Source organism: Mustela nivalis, assembly GCF_964662115.1.
Source record: "Mustela nivalis genome assembly, chromosome: 8".
In the NCBI taxonomy this organism is placed as follows: Eukaryota; Metazoa; Chordata; class Mammalia; order Carnivora; family Mustelidae; genus Mustela; species Mustela nivalis.
Genome location: NC_139027.1, coordinates 120205480 through 120222042, shown reverse-complemented (window position 1 = coordinate 120222042; position 16563 = coordinate 120205480). Strand labels below are relative to the sequence as shown.

At 49.8% G+C, this 16563-nt stretch overlaps 1 protein-coding gene across 5 annotated transcripts in view; it reads right to left on the bottom strand.

The window, feature by feature from the left end:
• Positions 1-6652: 6652 nt before the first annotated feature.
• Positions 6653-16563, bottom strand: part of CBFA2T2 (CBFA2/RUNX1 partner transcriptional co-repressor 2) — a 150344-nt gene continuing 140433 nt past the window's right edge. For all 5 annotated transcript variants that reach the window (XM_082745980.1, XM_082745981.1, XM_082745983.1 and 2 more), the window contains one exon: positions 6653-11508. In XM_082745980.1, the coding sequence (XP_082602106.1) occupies positions 11209-11508 (300 nt within the window). In that variant the 3' untranslated portion in view covers positions 6653-11208. The remainder of the gene's footprint in view (positions 11509-16563) is intronic.

Sequence of the window (16563 nt, the reverse complement as noted above, 5' to 3'; positions counted from 1 at the left end):
TGGGCTGTCTTCCTGCCACCCTTCTCCCCAGGCTGCGGGTAGCTGCCACACAGATCTGGGCAGCAGCAAGGGGAGTTCAGTGTCCTGGTTAGAGACCAAGCCCGGGCGCTTGGGTGGCTCAGTGGGTTAAGCCGCTGCCTTCGGCTCAGGTCATGATCTCAGGGTTCTGGGATCGAGTCCCGCATCGGGCTCTCTGCTCAGCGGGGAGCCTGCTTCCTCCTCTCTCTCTCTCTCTGCCTGTCTCTCCATCTACTTGTGATTTCTCTCTGTCAAATAAATAAATAAAATCTTAAAACAAAACAAAAACAAGAGACCAAGCCCTTCTGAGAGTAAATAATCCTGCTTTCTGTCCTAGGTTCTGATTGCTTCTGTTTCCTCCATAAAGTGACAGCAAACCCTCAAAACTAAAAAATTTCCCATTGGTATCTTAAGCAAAGATGCCGAAATACCCAAGCTGACACCTCATAAGGGAGAGCCTCTTGAGTATTTGTTCCCTTGCCTGCCTCACTGTACTGCCCACCACCCTATCCCTATCTACCACCCAGCCCTACTGCCCACTGCCCTACCGTCCTAGCACCTGCCGGCTGCCGCACCGCCCACTGCCCTACCTACCACCCAGCCTACCATAGAGTTGCAAAGTTAAGGGCTTTTTTTTTTTTTTTTTTTCCTGGAGTGTAAGGGATTGGAAGTGAGCCAGGAGGCCAGGCTGGAGGGAATTTGCATGATGTGTTCAGGTAATGGGGAGCCATGAAGCTGTCTGGTGAGCGCTGGGGGTGGGGGTGGACTATAGACCTGGTGGCCGGAGCTACAGCTAGGGTTAGGGTTTAAGCGAAGTTTTCAGTGGGGCTGTGAGGCCAAAGAGGAGGCAGCCAGGCCTCTACATTGTCTTCACTCAACTCTACCCTCATCTCCATCTTTTGGTCACCCTAACCCCCATCTTGTGGCCACCATCACTTCTGGCCTAGGAGACTGTGGCAGCCTCTTCATTGGTCTCTAGTCCATACCCCGCCCCCCACATTCCATTCCCCATAAGGGAACAGACAAAGGGCTTTCAAAACACTGCCACAGGGGTCTGCTAAAACCCTTCACCTGGGTGGCTCAGTGGGTTGAGCCTCTGCCTTCAGCTCAGGTCATGATCTTGGGGTCCTGGGATCGAGCCCCGCATTGGACAGTCTGCTCAGTGGCGAGCCTGCTTCCCCATCTCTCTCTGCCTGCCTTTCTGCCTACTTGTGATCTCTGTCAGGTAAACAAATAAAATCTTTAAAAAAAAAAAGTAAAACCCTTCAGGGGCACCTGGGTGGCTCAGTGGGTTAAAGCCTCTGCCTTCAGCTCGGATCATGATCCCAGGGTCGTGGGATCGAGCCCCACATCGGGCTCTCTGCTCAGTGGGGAGCCTGCTTCATTCCCCCTCTCTCTCTCTACTTGTAATCTCTGTCAAATAAATAAAATCTTTAAAATAGTTAAAAAAAAAATAAAACCCTTCAATGGCACCACACTGCCTTTAAAAGGCATCAAGATCAAGTCTGAGTTCTTGAATTGGCATTCAAGGCCCTTAGCAATCAGCCCCACTTCCAGTATGTGCAGCCTCCTCATCCTAAAACACACACCAGCTGAGCTGGGCTATGGGCAGCCTCAGTTACTCCCTCTTGACCTCCCTCATGCCTCCCACCCCCTACCACCCCAGTCACTGCAGAATGCCTCCTTTGAGACTTTGAAGAATTTTTTTTTTTTTTGACAGATCACAAGTAGACAGAGAGGCAGGCAGAGAGAGAGAGAGAAGCAGGCTCACTGCTGAGTAGAGAGCCTGACTCGGGTCTCGATCCCAAGACCCTGAGATCACAACCTGAGCCAAAGGCAGAGGCTTCAACCCACTGAGCCACCCAGGCACCCCCCTCCCTTTAAATAGCAGCTCAAAGCCATCGCGTCTAGGTCACCTTCCCAGGCCTTGCCCTCCATGCCCTACTTTTGGTGGCTCTTCAGCTCATTTCAGGAGCCATTGGGCACCTGCTTGATGGCAGGTGCTGGGGATGGTGAAATGTCCTGAGCTGGTAACAGTACCCAGGTCAAGGGCAGAGTATGGATGCTGAAAGAGCTCATAGGTCCTGCCTATAGGCTGGCAGCTACCAGCCTCCACTCTCTTACCCACTCCCTGCACCTGCCTTTTCACTTCCTTCCCACCTGTGCCAATGACTCACCTGCACACATTTAAACCTGTTCTGGGGACTGGCCCAGTGCCAGGCCAGGTGCACACCATCTAAATGCTGCCATTACGCTCTAATTCTTGAAGGGCAACACAGACACAAAATCCCCCCTTTTTTCTTTTTTAAAGATTTTATTTATTTGACAGAGAAATCACAAGTAGACGGAGAGGCAGGCAGAGAGAGAGAGAGAGAAGCAGGCTCCCCGCTGAGCAGAGAGCCCGATGCGGGACTCGATCCCAGGACCCCGAGGGATCATGACCTGAGCCGAAGGCAGCGGCCTAACCCACTGAGCCACCCAGGCGTCCTGACACAAAATCCCCTTAACACAGCTTCTGATGGGTCAAAACAAAGGGACAGAATTAGGTGGGCCTTCACCAAGTTATTCTCTCTCTATGTATACACTTTAAAAAAAAAATTCTGTGTCACGAGCAGCAGGGAGGGGCAGAGGGAGAGGGAGAAGCAGACTCACTGCCGAGCAGGGAACCCAACGCGGGACTCGATTCCAAGACCTTGAGATCATGACCTGATCCAAAGGCAGACCCTAAACTGAGCCACTCAGGCGCCCCTATATATACTTTCTTAAAGCCCTCCATCCAACATGGGGCTTGATCTCATAACCCCATGAACAAGAGTCACAGGTCTACCAAGTGAGCCAGCCAGGTGCCCTGGGAACTTAATTCTCAAAACAAATGTAAGACACCATGGTCCAGGCAAGATAGGAGACCAAAGATGAATCTGCAAGGAAATCACATATTGGCAGAGGGAGAAGCAGGTCATTTACAAAGGCTTCCTGAGCACCAGGCCTTGTGTTGGGACAACTCCCATATGATCAAATTTCACCTCACAACAACTCAATGGTGTAGGCATTATTAGCACCCCCAATTTACAGATGAAGAAACAAGCTCAGCAAGCAAGTACCTTGCTCCAGGTCACAAAGCTGCATCAACTCCCTGGCACCAATAGCTGCTTGCTGTCAAGCATGAACAATGCTGAGGGAAATCTCGGGCGTCCTCTAGCAATGGAAGCCAAACCTTGGGGCTGCGGGATGGTGGCTGGGGCAGCAAGAAAGAGCCATGGTAGAAGGTAGGCGGCGGTGGGGCCGAGTCCTTTTCATTTCTGGAAGTCCCCAGGACGGACCCAGATGTTAGTTGAACTTAGGGGGCAGAAAGGCAGCACTGGAAAAGGTTGGTGCAAAGGGGAAAGGGAAAGTTGCTGGGGTGTGCAGCCTGGATAGGAAACTGGCTTGTGGGCTGGAGGCATCAGAGGGAGCAAGTCTGGCTCCTTCCACAAGAGGGCGCCCGACACAAGGCAATGAAGCTTTCCTGGGGAATTGGGGGAGGGGTGGGTGGGTGGTTGTGGGTTCCCCCAACCTTCTAGGGAGGGACAGCTGAGGAGGGCGTACACCCAACTCAAGACCCTGAAATTTCAACAGTAAGAAACAAGCAGAGACAGTCAAGATTTCAGATCGAGGGCTTTCGAAGCGTTTGCTCATTTTGAGATTATACGGTCATCCCAGGCCAATTATTGTACCTTTATTCTGAGAAACAAGTCAGTAGGCTCCTTGTTTCCATACTTGGAAAAATTTGAAAGGGCTCTTCACTTCAACCTACCTTCCAGAAGGAACAACTCTTCCCTATTTTCCACCTCCCTGTCTATGCATACAGTCTACGCATCACTCGTTTTCAGATGCAGTCTGCTATGCTGGTCAGCAGTGCACGGAGCAGAATTCAATTTTCCAATCTGCCTGGTTAGTCTGTGTTTGCTTACCCTTTTCCAGCACCATCTTTAGAGGTTTCACAGTTACATTGTGTACCTGATATTAGCATCAATCAATCTAAATCAATTGTTCCCTGTTTCTGCTGACTCTTGCTCATAGTGGCTCATTTCCTTGGATCTTTAGTTAATTTGGGGGGACACTTTATAATTTATCAATATTTTTGAAGTTTTGATTTTTCTTTATAAAATTTGCATTTTTGTTTCTGTCAGACACCAGGAGATACTGCATGCAAGCCTAGAGTCATCTTAATTCCTCAGCCCCAGGAGAAGGCAGGTGTGAGGAGAGTCTCCAGATTCTTGTTCTTCAGAGGGGCAGGGTTTTCTGCTCAGTCCCCTTTGCGCACAGATTTTACCCTGCTTGCCTTTTCACTGAGGCCAAAGCTAGTGACCTGGTTTCATGGAAAGGTCCCAGATTTGCTTCTCTATTTTGTAGAGGCTTACGCTGCCCCCAAATCACGGTAAATCCCTCACACTCCAACTTCTTGAAATTTCTCCTGGATCCCAGGCAGCACGGTTTCCTCCTTTGTCGTGTTGGTTTACTGTACTCCCAATTTTTTCCTGGCCTTTGGGGATTTCCTATACTTTCTCATCTGTGACTTCAGCAATGCAGTTAAAAGTACATTCATTAGAATTTATCTAGCATTTTAAAAAAATTATTTTATAATACACACACACACACACAATTTTATTTACTTCACAGAGACAGCTAGAAAGGGAACACAAGCAGGGGGAGGGAGAGAGTAAGCAGCAGGCCTCCCGCTGAGCAGGGATCCCAGGACTTTGGGATTATGACCTGAGTGGAAGACAGACTCTTAGCGACTGAGCCACCCAGGTGCCCCAATTTAATACTGTATTATCGCTGGAGTCCCCAGTATCTTCTTTTCAGAGCTAAGGCAGACTGGATTGCTGACTTGTCTACCAAATGGCTGATGGTCACAGGACTGAGATCCTGCTATTATTCTAGGTGGTGGATTGCGGCGCTGGGCAGCTGCCAAGAGGCTGGCATTTGGCACCATCTGCATGGAAGATCATACAGCAAAGCCCCACCTTGCCTTCTGGGGCCGTGGCCACATACCAACCCTCCCTCCCTTCCCTGAGATCACCCCCTTGCATTCTGGAAGGCTGTGAAGCTGGTGGTGCCAAGGGTAAGGCTGCTTAGAAGTAGGTCTAGAGCCGGGGCACCTGGGTGGCTCAGTTGGTTAAGTTTTTTTTTTTTTGTTTTTTTTTTTTTAAGATTTTATTTATCTGACAGAGATCACAAGTAGGCAGAGAGGCAGGCAGAGAGAGAGGAGAAAGCAGGCTCCCTGCCAAGCAGAGAGCCCCATGCAAGGCTCGATCCCAGGATCCCACGGTCACAACCTGAGAAGGCAGAGGCCTTAACCCACTGAGCAACCCAGGCACCCAAAAGCGTCTCTTGATTTTTGGCTCAGGTCATGGTCTCAGGGTTGTGGATGGAGCCCTGCATTGGCCTCCATACTCAGTCAGCATGGAGTCCTCTTGTCCCTCTCCCTCTGCTCCTCCCCAACTCACTCTATGTAAATAAAATCTTAAAAAAGTAGGTCTAGGGCAGAGGCCAGAGATGGGTGTTCAGGTGACAGGAGTGAGGATGGGGCCAGGGCCTTGGGAAATGAGTCCTCAGGTCACTGACCAAGAAACTGGACTGAAAGACTAGGGCTCCATACATACAGGCGTACCTGGGTGTGCCCACAGGAGTCTGGGTCGTCACAGCAGGTTAGGACCACCTCAGAGCCATGTTCAGTACTACACAGGGTCTGCTGGAGTCCCCGCAAGCTGGTGGGTGTTCAGGGAAAGCAGAACACATGCTCCGCGGATTCAAGAAATATTCAATTCTAGAACTCCCACCTTGGAAAATTATCCCCAAGATAGATATTCATTTCAGTATGTTGGACAGGGAAAACTTGAAAGCAATCCAACTGCCTGACAGGAGGTGAAGAGTTAAAATTAAAGCCTCAATTAAACCATACAACCACTAAGTAAGTAAACGTGCAGGCCACGGTGAACTCATGTGCCTTAACATCCGTGTAAAAGAACAGGAATGAATAATCCCAAGTCCAGGTATGTTAAAAATTTCTAAGAAAATACGTTAAGGGACGCCTGGGTGGCTCAGTTGGTTGAGACGACTGCCTTCGGCCTAGGTCATGATCCCGGAGTCCCGGGATTGAGTCCCACATTGGGCTCCCAGCTCCACGGGGAGTCTGCTTCTCCCTCTGACATTCTCCTCATTCATGCTCTCAAATAAATAAAAATCCTTAAAAAAAGAAAAGAAAAAAAAAAAGAAAAAGAAAATACGTTAAGAGCTACTAGAAAAAAAGTATCTACAAGTCCACTACCCTATTTGCACTTTCTGTAGTTTATTTTCTGTATTGGAAGATCACTTAACAGTGAAGAGAAGAAGTAGGAGTGTCTGGAAGCTGCTGCTGCCCTTGACCACAGGCACAGAGGGCTCCCGCTGGCTTCCCAGAGGCCTAGCAGCTGGAACCAGCTCCTCAGCAGCACCTCCAGCTTCCACTCGCCTGGGTGCTCTTTAGGCCGCGGCACAAACTCCTGGAGGTACCACCCCAAAAGGAGGGGCGGGCGCGGAAGCAGGCCGGCGCGGTGATACCCCGTGTGCATAACCCCTTCCCTCCCCACCCCGGTGCAGCCCGAGTCAGAAAAGGAATATAGCCTTTTTATTGACTACTTTTAAGTAGAACAAACTAAATACATATTTAACAGTTTTGGTTCATTTATACAGTACATTAAATAAGTTATGCACAGAGTTAAGTAACAAAAATTCCTATCTGAGTAAAATGACAAAGCACAGAGAAACCAGACTACCGCATCCTGTGGGTGCTTTCACATTCATCATCCCCCCTTAAAACCATGCTTGGAGGCATAGTTTTCTATTTATTTACATTACTGGCTTTCTTTTATGGATGGAGCTTTAGTAGCTTCATCAGGAACTTGGAAAGCCGTGAAAGTGGACGGAAGGCTGCTGAGCCAAAGAGCACTTTCAATCATTCACCTAATGCTTATTGCTGCTTCTCTCCGCCAACTCCAATGGAGGGACGGGGCTGCCTCTGCCAGCCGCCAGCCACCAGCCACACACGCCCTATTTGGTATAAGCATCAATGAGTGTACACTGGGCAGCTGTGGGCCGGACCAGATGGGATCTCCAGGGCAAGTGCCATTTCTGGGGCCGTGAGGGCAAGGGGGATGAAGGGTCCACCCTCAGGCCTCCTAACCTCCTCCTGGCTCGTGATGGAAAAGGTCACCTGCACCATCATCTTTGGAAATGAGCATGTCGATGCACATGGGCAGAGGCAGGTCATCAATGTTTTGGTTTCACAAGAACTAGACACTCAGAGCTGGAAGGACCCCATTCAGCAGCTCACCCAGCCCCCCACCCCCACCCTACACAAGCCGGCCCTCTGGTCCATGCTGGAACAGTCCAGGTCCCTCTGGCTTTTCTTACATTTGGTTCAAACATGCCACCACCCAGTTCTCTGCAAATAGCTTAAAAAAACCCCCAAAACCAAAAACCGAAAACCAAACCAAACCCCCCCCGCCCCCCAGATCTAAGTTGGCTTGGTCTACTGACCTGGTTCTGACACCAGTTCTGAAGGCGGCTTTGAAGATGTATTCTATTTTCAGTGATTTATTTAATCTGTAATCCCTTCTACAGTTTCCAGGACAAATAGCTACCTGGTCATTATTTATGCTTTCATTCTGAAGAACTCACTACTGAGTAATTCCAATAGTGCTGCTGAACCTTCATTTTCACTTGCTTTGACTACCAGAACAAGGTCGACACCCTCTGCAAGCAGATGGCAGCCCTAGGGATCAATCTGACTTTGGAACAAGGCCACACGCAGTACAGTGTAGATTTTCTGTCTAGAGGCTGAAGCAGCACATGCTGACACCAGGAAGCAAGGAGCTCCTGGTGAACGAACAGGCCCAGACTGGGCAAAGGATGTCTGCACTGCAGCCAGCACGGCACTGACCTGCGCTGGGTAGATGCGTCTGGTTTCCAGACTCAGATCCACTAAGATATGTAGGAATCAGCACTGTCCAAGATTCATGGGCTCTGTGACCTCAGGGTCACAGGACTGTACCTGAGCACAGCTGCTAGATGTCCACCCCCGGAGCTACAAGCACCCTCCAAAGTGCAAGTCCCACGTACACAACTCATAGGATGGGCTGCCTATTCCTGAGCGGGTGTAATTAACCGACTTCTTCCAGAGTCCATTTTCACCACTGAACAGAGTCAGGCGTGATGCCGGTGGTGGGGACCCAAAGGAGGATGGAGGGTATGAAGTTCCAGACCTCAAGTATCCCTCAGAACATTTAAAGATGGCTCCCAGTTTGGCCACCTCAACCTTCTCTGGTTTCTGCAACCATTCCTTGCACACAGAGGACAGTCAAGTCCCATCACTCCTCAGTGTCCCTCAGTGGGCAGTGCTGAGCACTGGCCTCGATCTCCAGATGTGCTCTGATGGGTGGGCAGGCACGTGTCACATTTGCTTTTCATTTTTACAGTAATATAAAAGAGCCTGGGGCTGCCCTGACGAGACCTTCAGTCTTTTATCTTCTTGGTCTTTTGCCCCCCCCCCCCCGCCAAATATTACCTATCAAAGTTGGTCCTCTAAGCAGCCTGATTATATCAAGACATTTGAAGTCTAACGACATGGAAGTGCGAAGCCTGAACCTGTACTCCGAACCTGGGAGCTGGGATGAACAGTGCAAACCAAGTGGGAAGCTAGACTCACTGCCACCCCTTCAACCCTCTCCCTGCTCCGCCCCAAGACAATGCCCCTCCTCTTCCCAACCAAAGAACAGGAAAACTTCAGAGAGGAGGATGATGAAGAACGGGATTCCTTACATCTATAGAAATGCCCTAACAACCTACATGTGAAAGTGACCAAAAATTAATAGCAAGAAGTCTGAGAACTGCACTACAGTGTGAGCTACTGCTTAGCTATTCAGCTTGGCCTCTGGGCAGCGCATGAGCAAAGGAGTCCAGAACAGCACCACAGGAACCCTGCGACCTAGCGGTCAGCGGTCAGCCTAGTGGCTGCCTAGCTGCAGCCCCCGACAGTCAGCTAGGAGCTGCACACCGAAGTGAAACCCTGGCTAGAGACACTGACACTGAGCCCTCATGAAGAGGCTATTGGTTTTGGCTCTTTATTCCATCCAGGAAAAATGTGAGCTAGCCCAGGTAGTCTTGTGGCCACGGACAATGTAAAGGACCTGCCCAGGTGTGCATCTTGCCATTGAAGACAGAGAACTGGGGGCAGATCCAGCGGGCACCACGAGATGACCTCCTGCTCTGATTTACAGGCTCCGTCACCTTCTCATGGGACATCCCAGGTCTTAATGGAAAGAAATGCAGACAAGTCCTGCCTGGGGTCCTCATTTCATTCCTGTTGGAAGTCAGGAGGCCCCACCCACTGCTGCAGTTTAAGGAATTCCACAATAAAGTAACATCATTCATTCTCTGGGTATAGCTTACTTTATGCAATAGAAATCCAGGTATTTTAAAGGTGCCTTGCGTGAGTTTCTCTGTAAGACAGAAAATCCTTAGGTAAATTAAATTAGGGACTTAAAAGTTCTCACAGTAAGCTACAGGTGTATGTGAGGACAACACTACTATGCCGATCCCTTTTCCTTGATGAGACGGAGACGTTTGATTTCACTCTGGTCAGCACACAGAAGGGAGCCACCTAAAGCCAAGCTTCATGGGCCAGCCGGAGTAGGGCCAACCAACTCACCCCAACTGATTCCTTGGGGCAAGAGGGTGCTGGAGGCCTGGATGTGAACAGAGAGCGCATCAGGCTCAATGGGCTGCCAATAAAACGCAAATGGCAGGGAAAAATATGTGTGGCGGTTCCTAGTATTTTAGGAGGGGTACAGGTGGTAAACATCTGGGAAACTCCCTGATGATGGGAAGAAAAATTGGTGAGCCTCTCTCAAAATGGCTGTCACCTTTCACAGAACTTTTCTTAGCTCAAAGAGGGAAGTTATCAAATAGATAACTGAGATTGTATGCCTGATAATAAGTTGACGTAATATGCATTATGGATGAGGTTTGAAAAATTCTTTCAGGTCCAGGAAGGCTGCTGAGATGTGACCAGGCCTTGACTGCTGAGGCAAGCCCTAGCCACAACAAATCATATCCTATGGGACAACCATAGCTTCAAAGGGGCCACCCACAGACCATGAGAAGAAAATCCACACAGTGATCTGGACACGCATGGCCTCAGATAAAGGGACACAGAACAAGACGACTGCGCAAACAGCCAAGCGGTGACAAAGGGTTCTGCATTTCCAACAGATCATCCATTCAATGATTTGACGATACTAGTTTGGCCAACATGCTCAGAGAGAACAGACTATCCACAATTGAGTCTCATTCTCCCGCAGACCAATCCATGCGCTGGAAACTATTTTCTGCATAAGCAAAATGAAGTGAGAGAGGAAACAAACAGGTCCCAAACTAAAGTAGCAAGCCAGGTTGGAAAATCTTGTCCAAAATGATCTGTGATGCTTGAAGGAAGTTTTATTTGTTTTTCATTATTATGGGTGCTTTTAGTGAAATGGTGACTTTTTTTCCTGTGATTTCTGATCATCTTAACAAGTCTGAACAGCAGGGTCGAGGAGAGAGTCCTGAGTGCTGCTTTTGCTGGCCCAAGTCCTAGTGGGGCTCATCAGTGGCATCTGCTGAGGGTGGAGACGGGGCTAAAGGAGCTACCCCGACAGAGGGGATCTCCTCCACTGCCTGCTGTCAGCCTCCAGGCCTCTGCTGCAGGGTGGTGGGCAGGGAGGCAGTGCATGGGGCGAGCTGCCTCCAGCCTGGTGGGGCACATTTGACAGTCTCTGCTGCCTCAAGAGGCAGGCAAGGGAGCTGGTGGTCTACACTGAAAAGGGGCCGGCCATGCCAGTTTCAGCTGGGACAGGAACCAACCCGGAAGCCCAGGAAGGAGGCAGCAGCTCTGGCCAGCTGCCTGTGTACAGAGAGAACGGCACGCTAGCTTCCCCGAGGACGCAGACAGGAAACTGGGGTAAGTGTCTGGAGAGGCCACGGAGCAGTGTCTGCTGGGCTTGCACTCTTCCTGCCTCCGCTTCGCTTTTTGCTGATGACCCGACAGCTAATTGCACTGGTTCAAACGGCCAGGCCCCCTGTGCCATGTTCTGCTGTGCCGTGAGGTCATCAGAGGGAGGAAGTCTGGGCTCAGAGTCCGTTGGTGTCGATGGCTGTCACAGAGGCGGGCGTTGAGGAGCGGGAGGTGGTGGCCGAGGTCTTGTCCAGAGCCGGGCTGGGCACGCTGCAGTCGGCGGACCGGGCTGACGAGCCCCTCCCTCCAGGAAGCAGTGACCGGCCCTGGCCGTGGGGACTCTGGCCGTGCAGGTTCTGGCCACAGAGGCGGTGGTGCCGCTCCCAGTCCTTGTGCTGGCAGAAAGAGCCGCAGTAGCGTGCGATGTTGCAGCCGCTGCAGGTCTCACTGGCTTTGCGGCCACAGTTCCAGCAGTTCTGCAAGACACAGGCAAGGGTTAGTTGCTTGGATCTTGTGTGGGGAGAGCGTGGCATTTGGAACTACATACACCTGGGCTTGTCCTACTTCAACTGCTCTTTGCTGACGCGTGGCAGACACACATGCCTCTCTGAATTTCCTTCGTCAGTAAAAAGAGGCGAACCGCCCGCCGTGGGTTGGCAGGACGGCAAGACGAAGGGTGCCAGGGAAGGGTGGTGGTAGGTCTCCCCTCCTGCCAAAGGCAACTCCTCGTTGTTTTGACTCTTATTTAACCCTCAGTGACCAAATAAACTCTGTCCCAGGGGCCCTGACACAACACATGCACACGTGTGTTTGATCACGTTTTCTCTCTTGATTTCAACAGAGGAATGATCTTGACTGCTTCCACCGACAACACTGAGCCTTTAAAAAGGTCACCCGTCAGGGCACAGGGGTGCAGGCAGTTGCGCAACTTCTGTACCCGTTCTCCTTTCAGTCCCGTCTCATCACAGGTGGACTGGGAGTCAGAGGACCGCTCCAGGCTTGTGTAAGGGAGCCTCCCAGCACTCAGAACTCAGTGCCCTGGAAGTTCTGCTGCTACTCTTTGCACTCGCCAAGGAAGGGGTAGGTACTGCTGGGCTTTAGCAGAAACTTGGGGGGCCAGTGGGTGAGGCAGGGAGAGCATCGAAAGGAAAAGCACTGACTGTGACAGAAGGTGGGCGCCAGTGAGACTTGGGTGAGCAGGGAGGAGCAGTCCTGTGAAAGCAGCAGCAGGCCGGTTGTAAACAGAGAGCCCTGCGCTTCTCCCAGTCAACCAGGGCAGCAGCATGAAGGAGGCTGCCACTCGGCGCAGCTCCCAGCACCTGCCCCCTGTTAGTCTCCTTCCATAGGCTCCCGAGGACTCCACGAGAGCCTGCACCTGAGGTCCCCAGGAGCCACTCAGTAGAGAAAAAGCCTCTGGTACTGGCCAAATGACTACCAGGAAGAGACGGGGTTGCCTGAGGTGTCAGGAAGGACCGGAGCACCAGCTGGCCTCCTGTCCCCCCCACAGCATCTCCAGAATGGCAGAAGCCCATCAGAAGCCTGGCCCGACCACTCCATAATCCCCTCAGGGAAGAAAGACACTGTCCCCGATGAAATCTGGAAACTTGCTCAAGTATAAAACAAGAGACAGGTGCTTGGGGCCATCTAGCCCACCTTTTGTAGATGGGATACTGAGAGCCAGCAGGCAGAGATATAGCTAATGCTGTAAAAGTGACTGCAAGGTTATGCAAAGCCGGGCAGCTGAACCCCCTGACTCTACTCCACTCAAGGTACACGTTCAGCTCTGAAGAGTTTACAAAGGATCGCAGACTCCCTTCCAACACAACAGAGTTCTCAGGAAATATAGCCTAGGGACTCCCCAAACTTGCCCAGCACCAACACCAGTGGACCAGAATGTAGAGCAGACAACTTTCCCAGGATGCATTTACGGATCCTCAAGCAAACTATACTCCAGAGAATGTCATACCTTTCAGTCTGACAGGCTGAATCCAAATGATGCTTTGGCAGAACATTGTGGGGAAGAAATCAGGTGGTTACTGCCTACATGCGGCCGCCGTGGAAACACAGGCCAATGTGTCACCCTGTGGTCAGCCCCAGGTGAATGGGAGAGCCTCTGCTCCCTGACCAAGCCTGCAAGAGCATCTCAAACCAGGACAGAGTAGTAAACCACAAGTGCTCTCACCTTGGCTGCCATTATATATTTATAATTATTATTTTTGCTGTTGTCTTTTTTTCCCAACAGCCATGAAGTTTTTGCCAAGATACAAGGCAAAAGGTTTATTATTGTTGTGGTCATGCTTCAGACCAGCACTTTGCAAGGCTGGAACAACACATATGGTCGAACAGTCCTCTGTAGCTAGCAGGAGAAGGTTATAAACCTTCTGAGTTTACTGGCTAGGAAAGTCAGGATGGGGATTCTAGAATTTCCTCTGTTAAGCACAGATCATCAGTCCCTGCCATTATTACAGGTTCCCCTGAACCTTCCTTTTTTTTTTTTTTTTTTTTAAAGATTTTATTTATTCCTTTGACAGAGACAGATCAGAAGTAGGCAGAGAGGAAGGCAGAGAGAGGAGGAAACAGGCTCCCTGCCAAGCAGAGAGCCCGATGCGGGACTCGATCCCAGGACCCTGAGATCATGACCTGAGCTGAAGGCAGAGGCTTTAACCCACTGAGCCACCCATGCGCCCCAGAAGTGGAACCTTCCTATGAAACCTTTCATAAGCTGAAATGGTGTGAAGTGGAGAAATAATTAGCATTAATTTATATGGAAAAATTTTGAGCGTTCCCAGACCCAAAAAATAACTTCTCTTAGGCTTTTACTTAAGACACATTTTGCTAATGGGTGCATAAAATAAATTGAGATAGAACACAGATGCTCACAGACCCAGTTCAAAGCTTTCACAGCCGGCTACGGAGAGTGGAGTTCCTGGGGAAGGAGCTTGGCAGGGCCAGTCTTGCTGATCAGGGCATGTGCTGGGCTCTCTGCATAACGAATGCTGAACGCTATTTTTGCTTTTTGTCTTTTCTCATTAAAGTGAAAAGCCTCTTCAGATTTCTTTCAGCAAGTGAGAATAGGTACTAACATAGGCCTCTTGTAAAAGCAAAGGCATAATGTGAACTTTCAAAAAGTGAGGGATGAGGCGCCTGGGTGGCTCAGTTGGTTGAGCAGTTGCCTTCTGGCTCAGGTCATGATGCCGGGATCCTGGGATTGAGTCCCGCATCAGGCTCCCTACTCCCGGGAAGTCTGTTTCTCCCTCTCCCTGCCACTCTGCCTATCTGTGCTGTCAAATAAATTAATAAAATCTTAAAAAAAAAAAAAAAAAGTGAGGGATACCTGTACTCTGTAAGTGTACCTTGGGGATTACCTATATCAAAATGGCCTGGGACTTGTCAAAACCCCTGGGACCCTTCCCAGGCCCCCTTGACCTTACTGCGAAGCTGGCCCAAAGGAGCAATGACTCTCCATCTTATAATCAACTGCTAGCCCATTAGGCTGGCAAGGAAATCCAGGCTTAGAGCATCAGGTGCCCCGCGGCAGACACGAGGGAACCCCTCGCTCTATCCCTCTGCCTGAGGCACTACAGGGGAGACTCGTGGAGTCTGGCCTCAGAGGAGGTCACTGTTTGGTAAGAGCAGGAGATGCCCCAGCTTATATACATATGGTTTTACACCGTAGCAAAATCCTTTGTCTACACAGTACAATGCCATTTAAAAACACTTCCACAACCACAATCTCGATCTTATTATATTTTGTAAAAACAGTGAGACCAGGACAGGGGCTGCTACACACTCGCTATACAGTGAAGGAAACAGGAGTCCATAGGGAATGCTGCCAGTGTGGGGGGAAGCGGGACTAGAACTCAGGGCTCCTAACCTCCCGTTCTAGGCTCCGTCCGTTATACCCCACCACTTCTCAGAAGAAACCCCAGGAATGCCTGCTGGACTTCATACAGTATTTTCTGGATGAAAATAAAGCGAATTCGTCCTTTCTGGCCCAATGCAAACTAACCCACAGCTTCTATCCCGCCCCCATTGTGGAAAGAGTTTGCTGGGATGGGTGCCGGTGTGTGCCTCACCGGCAGGTCACTTTGTGCACTGTTTAAAATGATAGGACCTGGGCGCCTGGGTGGCTCAGTGGTTAAGCCGCTGCCTTTGGCTCAGGTCATGATCTCAGGGTCCTGGGATCGAGTCCCGCATCGGGCTCTCTGCTCGGCAGGAAGCCTGCTTCCTCCTCTCTCTCTCTCTCTGCCTGCCTCTCTGCCTACTTGTGATTTCTCTCTGTCAAATAAATAAATAAAATCTTTAAAATGATAGGACCTTCACAGAACAATGCTATAAATGGAGAGCTGGGATTTAAACTGCACAGTCTAGATCCAGAACTCATGCCTTTAGCCAAAACGTTCCCCTCCTTTTTTGGAGGCAGATGCAGTTGAAGATAAACAGATGTAAAAACAGGTAAATATGAATGGATACTGATGTAGACGCGGATGGCTACAGACAGACAATTAAATACGAACAGAAACACAGAGGTCACTGCTCAAAAACAAGAGGGTCAATGGAACTATTTCCCCACAATTCAGAGCCTTGTTGGGGCGCTACAATGAGGAACTTTCCCATATCCTCTTCACCGGGCCTGTTCCTCTTCACCTGCCAGGTCTGGCACTACTATACCACAGGGTGTAATTTACACAAAGTGAGACAGCAACAATTCTGCTGTTTAAACAGAACCAACAAAAAACCCCAAGTTCTTTATGTCTTAACTGGTACATGGATCTGCCTCCTTTCAGAAATAGGCTTGTTTCAGGACATAAAGTTTATCTCAAAGCTGAAAAAATAACGGAAAGGAAAATTACAGTAAAACTTTTTTATATTCCAAAGGACGGTTAACGATGTTTTTGTCATCTGATTTTTCTTTTCAGTTTTACTTTCGTCCTCACTGGTACAAGTGTCCTGCGTAGAAACAAACTGTGTGCTGGGCCCTGGGTCTTGGAGAGGTGGGCATGTCTGCCTGATCTGTCAGTTCAATCCCTAAAAGACCTATAAACAGACCAAATGCTATAGGGCCCTGCATCTCCTTACCCCTACCCTGGCTTCAGCACTAGGGGATTCCATCAGTGAAATTCCTTAAGCCACAGTTTCCTCTTTGTAAAGTTGGAACCCAACAATACCTACCTCACAGGATCACTGTGAAGATCAAAGAGGCAACATGCACTTAACTCTGTGTCTCCTGCTCATGGAGAGCCCACTAGTCAAAGGTGGTCATCATAATTATGTAAATCCACAAACTCTGTCCTTAGGGTGAGTTTTCAAAATTGAAACTGACACAATGAGCTGCTTTATGTAAGGATATTAACAACTAAGAAACAAAATTCTTCTGGTACTTGATAGATAAATGATTATCTCGTTCAAGAGCTGCCCTTTTTGTCTGCCTGCCCTTAAGGAAACAGTGGGCTCGGTGACTGCAGCTGCCTCAGCCCTGGCCACCACCTCAGCACCCTCTTGCCCAATTCCCCGGCCCCCAGGGGTAACAG